The 13,352-nt window shown below is 42.1% G+C and overlaps 1 protein-coding gene across 4 annotated transcripts in view; it reads left to right on the top strand.

The window, feature by feature from the left end:
* stab1 (stabilin 1) overlaps positions 1-13,352 on the top strand; it is a 60,878-nt gene that overhangs the window by 47,079 nt on the left and 447 nt on the right. For 3 of the 4 annotated variants that reach the window (XM_077009173.1, XM_077009165.1, XM_077009181.1), the window contains 12 exons: positions 6,682-6,786; positions 6,871-6,978; positions 7,162-7,355; positions 7,467-7,611; positions 10,531-10,664; positions 10,919-11,084; positions 11,180-11,286; positions 11,375-11,494; positions 11,759-11,908; positions 12,117-12,230; positions 12,455-12,610; positions 13,165-13,272. In XM_077009173.1, the coding sequence (XP_076865288.1) occupies positions 6,682-6,786; positions 6,871-6,978; positions 7,162-7,355; positions 7,467-7,611; positions 10,531-10,664; positions 10,919-11,084; positions 11,180-11,286; positions 11,375-11,494; positions 11,759-11,908; positions 12,117-12,230; positions 12,455-12,610; positions 13,165-13,272 (1,607 nt within the window). Of the gene's footprint in view, positions 1-6,681; positions 6,787-6,870; positions 6,979-7,161; positions 7,356-7,466; positions 7,612-10,530; positions 10,665-10,918; positions 11,085-11,179; positions 11,287-11,374; positions 11,495-11,758; positions 11,909-12,116; positions 12,231-12,454; positions 12,611-13,164; positions 13,273-13,352 lie in introns of those variants that run through there. The other variant, XR_013131839.1, reaches the window with a different exon arrangement.

The following is a 13,352-nucleotide window of genomic DNA, read 5'->3' as shown; positions in this document are numbered from 1 at the left end:
ACCCCCATGCTTGAGAGTTGGTATGGTGTTCTTTGGATGCAACTCAGCATTCACTGTCCTCCAAACACGACGAGTTGTGTTTTTACCAAATAGTTCTACTTTGGTTTCATCTGACCATATGACATTCTCCCAATACTCTTCTGGAACATCCAAATGCTCTCTAGCAAACTTCAGACGTGCCTGGATATGGACTGGCTTAAGCAGGGGGACACGTCTGGCACTGCAAGATCTGAGTCCCTGGTGTCGTAGTGTGTTGCTGATGGTAGCCTTTGTAACGTTGGTTCCAGCTTTCTGCAGGTCATTCACTAGATCCCCCCTTGTGGTTCTGGGATTTTTCCTCACCGTTCTTGTGATCATTTTGACCCTACGGGCTGAGATCTTGCGTGAAGCCCCAGATCGAGGGAGATTAGTAGTGGTCTTGTAGGTCTTCCATTTTCTGATTATTGCTCCCACAGTAGATTTCTTCACACCAAGCTGCTTGCCTATTGCAGATTCAGTCTTCCTAGCCTGGTGCAGGTCTACAATTCGGTTTCTGGTGTCCTCCGACAGCTCTTTCGTCTTCACCATAGTGGAGTTTGGAGTGTGACTGTTTGAGGTTGTGGGCAGGTGTCTTTTATACTGTTAACGACTTCAAACAGGTGCCATTAATACAGGTAATGAGTGGAGGAAAGAGGAGCCTCTTAAAAAAGAAGTTACAGGTCTGTGACAGCCAGAAATCTTGCTTGTTTGTAGGTGACCAAATACTTATTTTCCACCATTATTTGCAAATAAATTCTTTAAAAGTCAGACAAAATGATTTTCTCAATTTTTTTTCACATTTTGTCTCTCATAGTTGAGGTCTACCTATGATGTCAATTACAGGCCTCTCTCATCTTTTTAAGTGGGAGAACTTGCACAATTGGTGACTGACTAAATACTTACTTTCCCCACTGTATAGAGAGAGAGAGAGAGAGTGAGAGAGAGAGAGAAGAAGAAGAAGAAGCTTAATCTTTGGCTTAATTTATAGCAAAGCATAAAACGTAGCTAATTTTTTTAAATGAAATCAGAAGTTTTCTCCCCCTTCTTTGCTTTGTGGCCTGATGCAATTGGACTCTGTAGTCATTTTCACCGTTTGTGTAGGAGTCTCTGTGTATGATGGCTGGTACTTCAAGCATGATAATCAGGTTTCTTCTGCACAAACTGGGTCTCTTTCTGATGGGCCCTGAGGGCATCACGCCTGGCTGTGCTTGATACTGAGCTCTCATATGCTCCCATGCAAGTGTGGCTTTAAAGCTCAGAGCTGCTCTTCAGTGATTGGTGGCAGGTGGCCGTTATCTTTTCCCGAGAGCCCCCAGTGTCTAGTCTTTGTGGGTGGCTTTGATCAGTTCCTCAGACAGTAAATGCAGCCTTTTCCCTGCAGTTTTGATTTGTGCTTTTGTGTGCCAGTTGTGTTCTTACGTAGCATTTTCCCGTAATGTCCGTATGCAAGGACACACCCCTTCTATTCTCCTCATTTTAGATGTGGCTATTTTGCATTGACCTGTCACTTTTGCATTACAAGTACTACCAACGGGCTTCATGGTGGCACACTCTGATTCTTCGCCAGCTGTGATGCAGTTTCTCGTTATTCGTTTATGGGTTTGCCACTCTGTCTAGGTGGCATGTAAACCACAGACAAATCATGTCCAGTGCAGCCAGATTGGCTTGGCTTCGTGGCTTCTAGTAATTACTTCGTATTGAATGACTCCCATATTCGAATGGAATATTATTGGCTGTGATTACGTGACTGAAATCCAATCTGAATGCAGCTCTTCCTGCCAAATAGGATGCACTGTTGATTATGGTTCAAAACTGTTAAGTGGAATTCTGGCTAAGTAGCTGTTTAACAATTTGGGATGGGGGGGGGGGGGGGGGGGGTTTAATTATTTAGATTTTTTCTAATTACTACATGTAGTGTATCAGATTTTGTACGTTGAGCTAAACAGGTATCCGTAGTGCACTTTGTAATACTAGAGCCTCATGGGATATGTAGTTTGGTTTTAGGTCGAACACGAGGACTGAAAGTGCACAGCGGCTGCGTGTGTGTATTTGCCCGTTTACGATTAAACTACTTAATTAGTTCACTCTCTGTGTGCGTTCAAGTATGTTAAGAACATAACAGAAAACTGGCGACGAGGATTGACGAACTTGCGCTGCACGTTACTGCGGTCGTTAAAAAAAAAAAAAAAAAATTCTCGGCTGGAGCTGTGAGAGGCTAACGTTAGCTGCACAGGTGCGATTGACGTATATATAAAAAAAAAAAAAACGAAAGAAAATGGCTGCGCTTACGGGAGCGTTTGGACCGTTTGACGAGTCAGTGGAGACTTGGGGAGCTTACACAGAGAGATTCGACTTCTTTGTAGTAGCAAACAGCATCAAGGATGAAGTTAAAGTTGCGACTTTCCTCAGTGTGTTGGGAGCAAAAGTGTTTGGCCTGCTGAGAAGCTTGGTTCAACCCCAGAAACCAGGTACGCTGTCATATGATGAGATTGTTAGAGTTCTGGACTCACATTTTTCACCGAAGCCTCTGCAAATTGCAGAGAGATTTAGGTTTCACAAGAGAAACCAAGATGAGGGGGAAACCATCTCACAATATGTTGCAGTATTAAAAAGACTTACTGAACACTGTGATTTTAAGAACAACTTGGATGACGCTCTCCGTGACAGGTTGGTGTGTGGGTTGAGAAGTGAGGCAATACAGAAACGGTTGCTCACTGAAGCTGATCTCACTTTTAAGAAAGCCATTGAAATCTCACTGTCCATGGAATTAGTGGCAAAAGAGGCACAGCAGCTAGGTGTTTCAGCCAGAGTGCATAGTGTTACAGCTGGACAGGATAAGTCGAAGACAAAGCCGTGCTATCGGTGTGGAAAAACTGGACATCTACCTAATGAGTGCTGGGCAAGAGAACTTATTTGCCATAAATGTGATAAAAAGGGTCACGTGGAACGAGTTTGCAAGAGTTCTATACAGAAGAGTAGAACTCATTACAATAAACCAGAGAGGGAAAAACGTCCAAATTCGTATTATAAAAAGAAGGATGTGCACTGTGTGAAAGAGACACCAGAAAATAGCAGTGAAAGCGACACAGATGATGCGCTGCCAATTAAGATACTGACAGTAAAGGGGGGCTCTGCAGCTTATGGAACCACAGTGCTAATAGAAGGGCATCCAATAAACATGGAAATTGATACAGGAGCTGCTGTCTCGCTGATATCTGAAATACTCTACAAGGAGAAGCTATACCATGTGAAACTGGAACATTCCAATGTCCAGTTAAAGACTTACACAGGTGAGACAGTCCCACTGCTTGGTAAAGCGCAGGTCCAAGTGGAGCTAAATGGACGGAAAGCAAGTTTGTTGCTCTATGTGGTTAAGGGGAGAAATCCAGCACTTCTAGGAAGACAGTGGCTGGAGAAATTACAGTTGGACTGGTCAAAAGTACAATCAATATCAGCAGAAGAACCTAGCTTGAGAACAGTGCTAGAACGGCACAATTCTGTGTTCAGAGATGAACTGGGAAGCATGAAGGACATAAAGGTGAGGCTCCAGGTGAATCCAGATCATCAGCCAAGGTTTCTTAAAGCCAGAAGTGTTCCATATGCTCTCAGGCCAAAGGTAGATGCTGATATAAATCGTCTGCTGGAACAAGGTGTGATTGTACCTACCTCCCACAGTGAATGGGCGACCCCTGTAGTTTCAGTCCTCAAACGAGACGGCACCGTTCGTTTGTGTGGAGATTTCAAGGTTACTGTAAATCCAGTGCTAGTAATCGAACAGTACCCCCTGCCTGTAATTGAAGATCTTTTTGCGGGGCTGGCTGGTGGCAAGAAATTCAGCAAAATTGATCTCTCTCAAGCATACCTCCAAATGCACGTGGAAGAAAGCTCTCAGAAGTATCTCACGATTAACACTCATAGAGGATTGTTCAGATACCTCAGGTTACCATTTGGTATTACTTCAGCACCAGCACTTTTCCAACGTGCCATGGATCAAATCCTGAGTGGCCTTCAAGGAGTACAGTGTTATCTTGATGACATTTTAGTGACAGGGCGTGATGATGCAGAGCACTTGTACAATTTGGACAAGGTACTGGGGCGACTTGATGAGTATGGTCTACGTGTACGAAAAGATAAGTGCAATTTTTTTAAGCCTTCAGTGGAATATTTGGGCCATGTCATTGATGCTGATGGGTTGCATACTGCGCCGTCAAAGGTGAAGGCCATTGTAGATGCCCCTGCCCCAGAGAACACCAGCCAACTCAGGTCATTCCTTGGGTTACTGAACTATTATGGCCGGTTCATACCCCAGTTGGCTACCTTATTGAAACCAATGCATGAATTGCTGTGTGAGGGCAAAACATGGAAATGGTCTAGAGAGTGTGATAGTGCTTTCAATAAAGCAAAAGCAGCACTCACAAATGAAACAGTGTTAACACACTTTGATTCCTCTTTGCCCCTTCAACTGGCATGTGATGCGTCTCCTTATGGTGTTGGGGCTGTAGTGTCTCATATCTTACCAACTGGTGAAGATCGACCAATTGCTTTTGCATCAAGAACTCTGAGTAAAGCGGAGACTAAATACCCTCAGATCGAGAAAGAGGCACTGGGCATAATTTTTGGGGTGAAGAAATTTCATACGTACATATTTGGACGCAAATTCACACTGTTAACAGACCATCGTCCACTTACATCCATTTTTGGATCACACAAGGGTCTGCCAACACTGGCCGCGAGCAGACTTCAGCGCTGGGCACTCATCCTTAACGCTCATAACTATGAGATTAAATACCGGAAATCATCAGCTCACGGCAATGCGGATGGTTTGTCAAGGCTCCCCCTGCCTGATTGTCCACAGAGTACGGACAAGAAAATCTTCTTCTTTCAGATGGTGGACAACACACCTGTCACGGCTCTCCAGGTGAAACATGCAACCAGAACAGATCCGGTACTGTCAAAGGTGCTAGATTTCATTATACGAGGTCAGTCACTACAAACGATGGCAGATGTACCTGAGTTCCACCCTTACTTTTCACGGGGGAAGGAGTTAACAGTCACTGCTGGATGTTTATTGTGGGGCATGCGTGTGATCATCCCACACAAACTGAGAAGATCAGTGTTAAAGGAGCTGCATTCTGGACACTGTGGCATTGTCCGTATGAAGGAGTTAGCACGTAGCTATTTTTGGTGGCCTGGACTAGACAGGGAAATTGAGGAAACCGCCAAATCATGTCCATCATGTCAGTCAGATCGCAATACACCAAGCTGTTCTCCACTACATCCATGGGAGTGGCCAAAAAGCCCATGGCAACGTGTGCATCTTGACTTTGCGGGGCCAGTAGAGGGCGCTATGTTGTTAGTGGCTGTAGATGCCCATTCGAAATGGCCTGAGGTTTCAGTCATGCCTACAATCACTTCTGAGGCCACAATTCAAGTTTTGAGGGAGATGTTTGGACGGTTTGGGCTGCCAGAGCAAATCGTTACCGATAACGGCCCATCATTTGTATCTAAAGAGATGGAGGAGTTTCTACAGAATAATGGCATCAAACACACGCTCTCAAGTCCATATCATCCATCCACGAATGGGCTAGCGGAGAGATTAATCCAGACTATAAAGCATGCACTGAAATCTTCAAAGCATGAAGCTCCTCTCAAGCAGCGTTTGAATACATTCCTGCTCAAGTATCGCAACACCCCCCATGCCACCACTGGAGAATCTCCTGCATGTCTCCTCATGAAACGACAGCTTCGCACACGACTTGATTTGATGAGGCCCACACCTACTGAAACACACGTTTGCAAGAAACAACAAAGCCAGGTCAATCAACGCAGCAAGTGTTCCAAGGACCGACAGTTCTCAGAGGGAGATCATGTTCTTGCTCGCAACTACTGCACAAAACAAAAGTGGGTCCCTGCAGTTGTTCTGCAAAGGACTGGACCCGTTTCATATAAGGTCGGCACTCAGGACAACCAAGTTTGGCGGAGACATGTTGAGCAGTTACTTTCAAGTCAACCTGCTGGAACTGCAGTGACCGATGACTCAGATCTGGTTTTAGCTAGTGAACTGTCAAAAACGAATATGCCAAAGACTTCTTTTGCTTCTTCTCCACAAGCTTCTGATGTTGCTGTTGGTTCAGAGACTTCAACCCTAAGAAGAAATCCACCGAGGATCAGGATGCCACCTGATCGTCTTGACTTGTAAAATAAAAGTGCTAACCCTCAAGAATGGGGCAGAATAATCCCCTGGGACTTAGCAGGGAATAGAGGCAGTCTACCCTCTTTCCCATTTAAGAGAATTGTTTTTGCTATTCTGTTGTTAATGTTATATAGTCAAGTGTATAATCAATGTTCAGAACTTTCATATTTAAGGGGGAGGAATATGTAGTGTATCAGATTTTGTACGTTGAGCTAAACAGGTATCCGTAGTGCACTTTGTAATACTAGAGCCTCATGGGATATGTAGTTTGGTTTTAGGTCGAACACGAGGACTGAAAGTGCACAGCGGCTGCGTGTGTGTATTTGCCCGTTTACGATTAAACTACTTAATTAGTTCACTCTCTGTGTGCGTTCAAGTATGTTAAGAACATAACACTACATGTGGTTTTTATTTAGATAAAACAAGTCTACACCACTGCAGGACAGTAATTAATTGCCCCTGTCTTGCAGCGTGTAACTGTACCGTTAATGGCAAGTGTGACGACGGCCAAGATGGCGATGGCAGCTGTTTCTGCGAACAGGGCTGGACAGGATTATCATGTGAATCCAAAATCGGTACAGGCGCCCCTGACTTCATTTATGTGACAGCAATAATCTGTGTTGTGACAGTCAATTCTGACTCCTCATGTGTTTGATTAGAAACCAAGCCCGTTTGTTCCCCTGAGTGCCATTCTAATGCAGTGTGCCGCGCCGACAACCAGTGTGTGTGTCACCCTCTGTACGAAGGAGACGGCCTCAGCTGTACTGGTACATACCTTCTTATCATTTCTGTCACCCATAAAGCTGTTTTAAAATTGAAAAAATAAATCTGTTAATGGAATCTTCATATTAATTATTGTATTGTATGTAAAAATAAATATGAAACTACATATAATAATTGTCTTTGAGTCATGGGAATGTTTGAAAAATATTTTTCAATTTTTGTTCCAGCTGTTGATCTCTGCAGTGAATATAATGGGGGCTGTCACGAACAGGCTAACTGCACACAGTTTGGTGTCAATATCACTTGCACATGCAAAGCCGGCTACTCTGGGGATGGCTTTGCATGTTCTCCTATCAACCGCTGCGTAGAGGAAGATAATGGTGGTTGTAGCGATTTTGCCAATTGCATCTTCACTGGACCTGTGAGTGCAATGATTTGTATTTGTTTTTTGTATATCATTTGAGGTTGGGTTTTAAGAACAGCGTAGATATTTGCCTACGTAGATTTCATAAAATGTATTTACACCTGGCAGAATGAGAGGAGGTGTGAATGTCTCCCAGGATACGTGGGAAATGGAGTCCAATGCCTTGAAAAGGTGGTACCACCAGTCGACCGCTGCCTAGAGGAGAATGGAGGCTGTGATGCCAATGCAATATGCAGGGATTTGCATTTCCACAGTAAGACTCAATTATTTCTGATTTGGACCATTATTACTAGATGCTAATTTGGCAGGAGTTTGGGATTTTAGCCATTTATAACTCCAGACATAAAAAAAAAAAAAAAATCTGATGGTTGTTAAAATATCATACTCATGTTTTATTACGTCTTGGTTCCAAGACTTTAATTAGTACTAATATGCAAACTGCCTAATCCGGATTAACATATATGCCATTGGTTCACATTATCTCTGACAGTTTTAGCTAACACTAACTGTCCACTATGAGTGATGCCTGCCTACCTGCACTCACTGACCAATTTATTACTGCAACACTCTGAGTTGCATTTAACAGGGAGGTACATTGTTGTGTACAATGACACAGGGCTAGACTTTGGCTAAACTAGGTCTAGACTTTGGCTCATTGTTTTATAAAGTATTAGAGACCCATACTTGAGTAAAAGTACAAGTACTCTATCAAAAAAGTGACTTGAGTAGAAGTTGAAGTGTTCTTTAAAAATTTTTCTTAAGTAGAAGTACAGAAGTATTGAGCATTTTTTGTACTTAAGTATTGCATGTAGTTCATTTTAAAATGTATTACTCAAGTACTGAAAGTAAAAAGTACAAAAGTAAAAAGTTTTGATTTAAATAAAGAAAGCCGTCAAAGTTTGATTATCAATTGTTTTTATATATCAATTACAAATCAAAGATGTCAAATACAAGTGTTCTGTATGCACAAACAAGTAGGAACTAAAAAAACTGGGCTCAACACTTCGTACACAAAAAACAGATAACCTGTGTCCCGCTACGTCGTAGATTCGCCTTAAATTAAGTTCGCCTTAATTTAGCTGAGAAAACGAGGTGTATTTTGGACGTAAAATCCATCCGTCGGATTCTAAGGGTGAGCCTACTGCCCTGCGTTTACCCTCAATAAATGCCCTTACCCTATAAAAACACTACACTAAAAAATGGGCACATGATTAGTCAGCATGAAAAGAGACACGGCTTACTGTTGCTAAAAACACAACTCGGCGTGACATCGCCTTTATGATTGCCAGCTAATGTTAAGTGAATACTGCAGCACTTCATGAACATAAATAGGTTAGTTAGCTAAGATATCTAACCTAACTCGCGCTTACTGACAGCTAAAGCTGGTGTGTCTTCTGTGCGTTATATTTGTAACTTACATTGATGTGTTTCTTCAAGTTCGAAGGTGAATTTTTGAAGGCCAATATTTCACCCTCTTTAGAGAGGCAGAGATGGCACTTCATCCTATAGGAATTTACTTTCACTCCAGCAAACGCAAACACTGTCTCTAGGTAGGGCCAGGGTGGTCTCCTTCCTTACGATCACTCGATGTGGAAGGTGCCAATATATGTAGCCTACATTAAAATGCCAACAAGCTTATTATGCAGCACTTATGCTGCTCTTCTACTGTTACCAAACACGGTCCCATCTCTTTTAATGAGACAAAAAGTGAATTATTTGGAACATTGGTACATGTGTATTTGTATAAATATGTAAATTAAGTTGGTGCTGGAAAATACTGAAATGGACCTTCAAAGTGCCGTACAAGTGCATGAATTCCACCTTGTAACTTCACACACACAAAAATCGAGAGGTGCACAACCTCGCGGAGACCCCATGGGTGGAGCCACCGTGATTGCGTCATTTTTGCCACGCGGACCCTTGTGGCAGTCACAACGTGTCAAGTGAACCTAGATTACGAAGCTCAAGTGTTCAGTGAAGGCAGCAGCAGAGTAAACGAGACACGACCGGAACATGCACAGTTTTCTCATAAGACAGCCTGATCGCCTGACCCGGTGACAGCGCCAGCTAACATGTTTATAATTGTAACTATACAGCACGTAAAAAATGTATTGGGAGTAAAAATATTAAACTGATGGAAAATATGTAGTAAAGTGGAATAGGAGAAAAAAATAATACTCCAGTAAAGTACAGATACAGCATTTTAGTACTTAAGTACAGTAGTGAAGTAGTTCTACTTCGTTACTATACAACTCTGCTTTGGCTAGTGTATATAGCATAACTACAAGATGTTTTAAATAAAGAGGCAGGTGCATACATAATGTAGATTCTTAATGTTTAGAATATTTTTTGTTTGTAAGTACAATGGTATTTATTTTGAACCATTTTTATTGGACTGTATGTGGTTACTTGAATAGAAAAATATCTGGAAAAAAAGTGATTTTCTTTATAAAAATATAAAATCTTTGCTGTGTGATAAATGAAGAACTCTTTTTATTTTAATTTACCATTTCCACAAATAATTATCTGAATTAAACCTGTTTCCTACATCCAACTACAAGACCGAACCCCTTCCTTCGGGTGTGTGTTAATGTTGTCCATGTCTTTATATGTACGTCCATGGGTGTGGCTGGGGGTGTGTGTGTGTGTGTGTGTTCACTTGTCTCATTAGACTAATGTGTTTCACACGGTGCTTGTTAGGCTACGTGTATATAGTGTGTGTGTTCGTATCGTTTTAATGTGAAACTGTTGTGTGTTGGACTGTGGTTCCCGCATGCTGTGAGTGTGTACTGTATTGTTCAAGTGTGATCACCTGTTGTTTCGATACCCTGTGAGCGTGTCCTGTGTCAAGCCTTGTTGATTGCTATTTCAAACACGTCGTGAGCGTGTTCTGAGTCAAGCCAAATAAACGTAGCCTATTTGTGAACGCACCTCGTCTTCGCATCCTCGACTCCCTCGCACCCGTTACAGTAGGCCTACTATTACTGTGATGCCTTATCCTCCTAAACAAGAAATGTGCAATCACCCAGTGAGCATATGTAAATATTTAGGTACTGTAGTTTTTCTGTGGCAACTGATACATTTGTTAATTATACAACTTTATGTGTACAGTTTTCTGATACAAACTTCAACCTTAGGTTTACTGATATTTAATTGCACTTTTCCCCTTCAGCCAAAACAGCAGGTGTTTTCCATCTGAGATCACCAGCTGGGAAGTACAAGATGAACTACACGTCAGCAGAGGCGTCCTGCAGTGCTGAGGGTGCCACCCTCGCCACTCTGTCTCAGATCTCCGATGCCCAGCAGGTAGGGCCTTCTCAGGACTGGCTTTGTTGGTCAGCGTTCATAGGGTGTGGCAATTCATTCATATTATACTTCGCGCCTCGATTCGGGGGATGGCACTAATAATCATGTTCTTGACTGAAATTAATGTGCTCATAATGAGTCGAAACATTTCACTTGTTTTTTAAATGCCTTGATGGAGGAAATATTCTTCACAAGCAGCAGTGCCATCAAGGAATGCTGGAACTTTACAAAACCTCCATCTTTTCTCGCCACAGCTGGGTATGCACCTGTGTGTGGCGGGATGGATAGACGGCAAGAGAGTGGGATACCCAATTCGCTTTCCCTCTGTGAAATGTGGCGACAACCATGTTGGCATAGTATTATACAAAGATCCAGTTGACTTAAGCTCTCTGTATGATGCTTACTGCTACAGAATGAAAGGTAATATGAAAAAATGATGGATGAACGTGATAAAGCAGAGAATGAGCTGAATGAGCTGTTGTGCAAAGCACAAATGTTTCGTCTTGCCGTTTCAGAGGTGACGTGTGAATGTGGGCCCGGATACATTGGCAATGGAGACTTCTGTAATGGCGATCTTGCATCTGTTGTTGCTACCAATTCAAATTTCTCTGTCTTTTATTCTGTAAGTAGATGTGGTCATTCTGAAAGGCTTAGGCACCACATTGTGGAGTGTACACGATGTCATTACCATTACACTCTACTTCTCGTAGACTTTGCTGAAGTATGCAGAGGCTGCACCAGAAGGAAAAACTCTCCTGAACCTCCTATCAACCAGTTCATCAAACATTACAGTCTTTGTACCACATGATGCAGGATTTTCTGCAAATGAGGCAAGTTGTCTGTTCGGTAAACACATCATATCTGTTGCACATAAATGTGAAACAAATGAGAAACATCATATCAATTGAAAGCACAGTACCATGCTAAGTGATTTCTCTGCAATCCTCAAACCATGTTCCTGCACAAGCAAAAGCTTTGTCCAAACCTCCCACTGCAGCTGGGTTCTCTTGCTGTGTCTAGAACATGCATTATTTGTGGCTTCCTGCAACTTCCTGTTTCTTGTCATAACCCACATTTATATCACTTATCATCAGACTATATCATGGAGAGACATGGAATACCACATATCCGCTAACAACAGCCTCCACTTTTATGAGGATCTAAAGCACAACACAACAATCCCATCTCGCCTAGGCTATAACCTTGTAGTAGTAATCGCCTCGGACAGCAGTACTCAGGAAGATGTAAGTCTCCACCCATCGATATTTTTCATGTAGATTGTGTTATAAAGTAGACAAGAGAGTTCTGTTTGTATATGTGTGTGTAATGCAATATATAGGCTATATATTACATAGACATAACAGTATATTTTATGAAGAATATAATCTCTCATATATATATATATATACTCACACACAACCACACACATACACACTGTGTTTACTCCCATAGGACTCCCCACCAGTCAAACTGGTGAATAAACAGATAATAATAGATTGGAATGTTCCAGCAACAAACGGGCTGATCCATGTGATCCAGGCGCCTCTCAAAGCTCCACCTGTCACTGTGAGTTCCCATCTGTGCGGTTAATTTCAGTATATGTGTGGTCCATCCTTTAAAAAACTATTTCTGATTATTACCTAGTTTTTTTCCAGTTCACAGCTGGTAGACAAATATATGTCATGAAAGATGAAACAATAAGATTAGCAATAAACAAATCTACAGACTATTGTAAATAAAGTATCAGAATTACATTAATGGAAAGGTGGTGGTGTATTTTTTTTTTTTAGGTCATTCCTTCTACTCCATCAGCGGTCCATTCACAGTCTAGCGCACCTGTTGTCACCACCGTCCTGATCATCATTTTGATCGCAGGTGTTGTTGCCAGTGCTGTGTATTACTACATGAAGCACAGGAACGACGCTTTTCGCTTTCAGTACTTTAAGGCAAGTACATCTGTAATGCTGCATATTATACGACTTAAAACATAATTTAATTTAAAAGACTCCGTTAGAGACGAGACACTTTAACACTGCATAATTTCTCAGTATTCTGCTCCATGGTCATCACTGATCTCTTTCTGCTGACTGGATGTTATTGAGATGACTGATCACTGGGAGAGAAGAAGTGGGACTAACGTGGTAGTGGCATCGTAATGCTATGGCGCTCTAGTTAGTTAGATCATCAGATTTTTTTTTGCAGCTACTTGCTTTCTTTGAAAACCTCTGTCATGAAGAAACAGCCTGTGTTTCTGATGATGCTGGAGTCTCGCAGGAAGAGATGGGAACATAAACATGAGAATGTAGGCTTGAAGTAAATGAACCCAAGAAAGTTTCATGGCAACTGTAACGTCAGATGAGGCACAAAGAGGGCAATAAAAAAATCTCCCTTTAAGTTTAACCCATCGCTCTTTACAGACCTAACTATTTCATGTGTTCTGTAGGAAAAGGTTTTGTGGATGTACAGTTTGTAATGACAGACATGCATGTTTCATTAACAGAACGAGGGTGAAGATGGCACAACCACAAAAGGCAGCGGGAACGCCGCCATCTTATCCATACCGAACCCTTTATACAGCGGATCCAGGGCGTTTGCAGAGCCTTTTGGGGTACATGCTGAGCTTTGAATGAATGTTGGGATATTTTTGTACATGTGTATCTACACAGGCAGGGCAGAATAAATAAATAT

This window comes from Brachyhypopomus gauderio, chromosome 1 (genome assembly GCF_052324685.1).
Source record: "Brachyhypopomus gauderio isolate BG-103 chromosome 1, BGAUD_0.2, whole genome shotgun sequence".
NCBI classification, from domain to species: Eukaryota; Metazoa; Chordata; class Actinopteri; order Gymnotiformes; family Hypopomidae; genus Brachyhypopomus; species Brachyhypopomus gauderio.
Note: the sequence above shows the minus strand (reverse complement) of the source record. Positions and strands in the feature narration are given on the sequence as shown.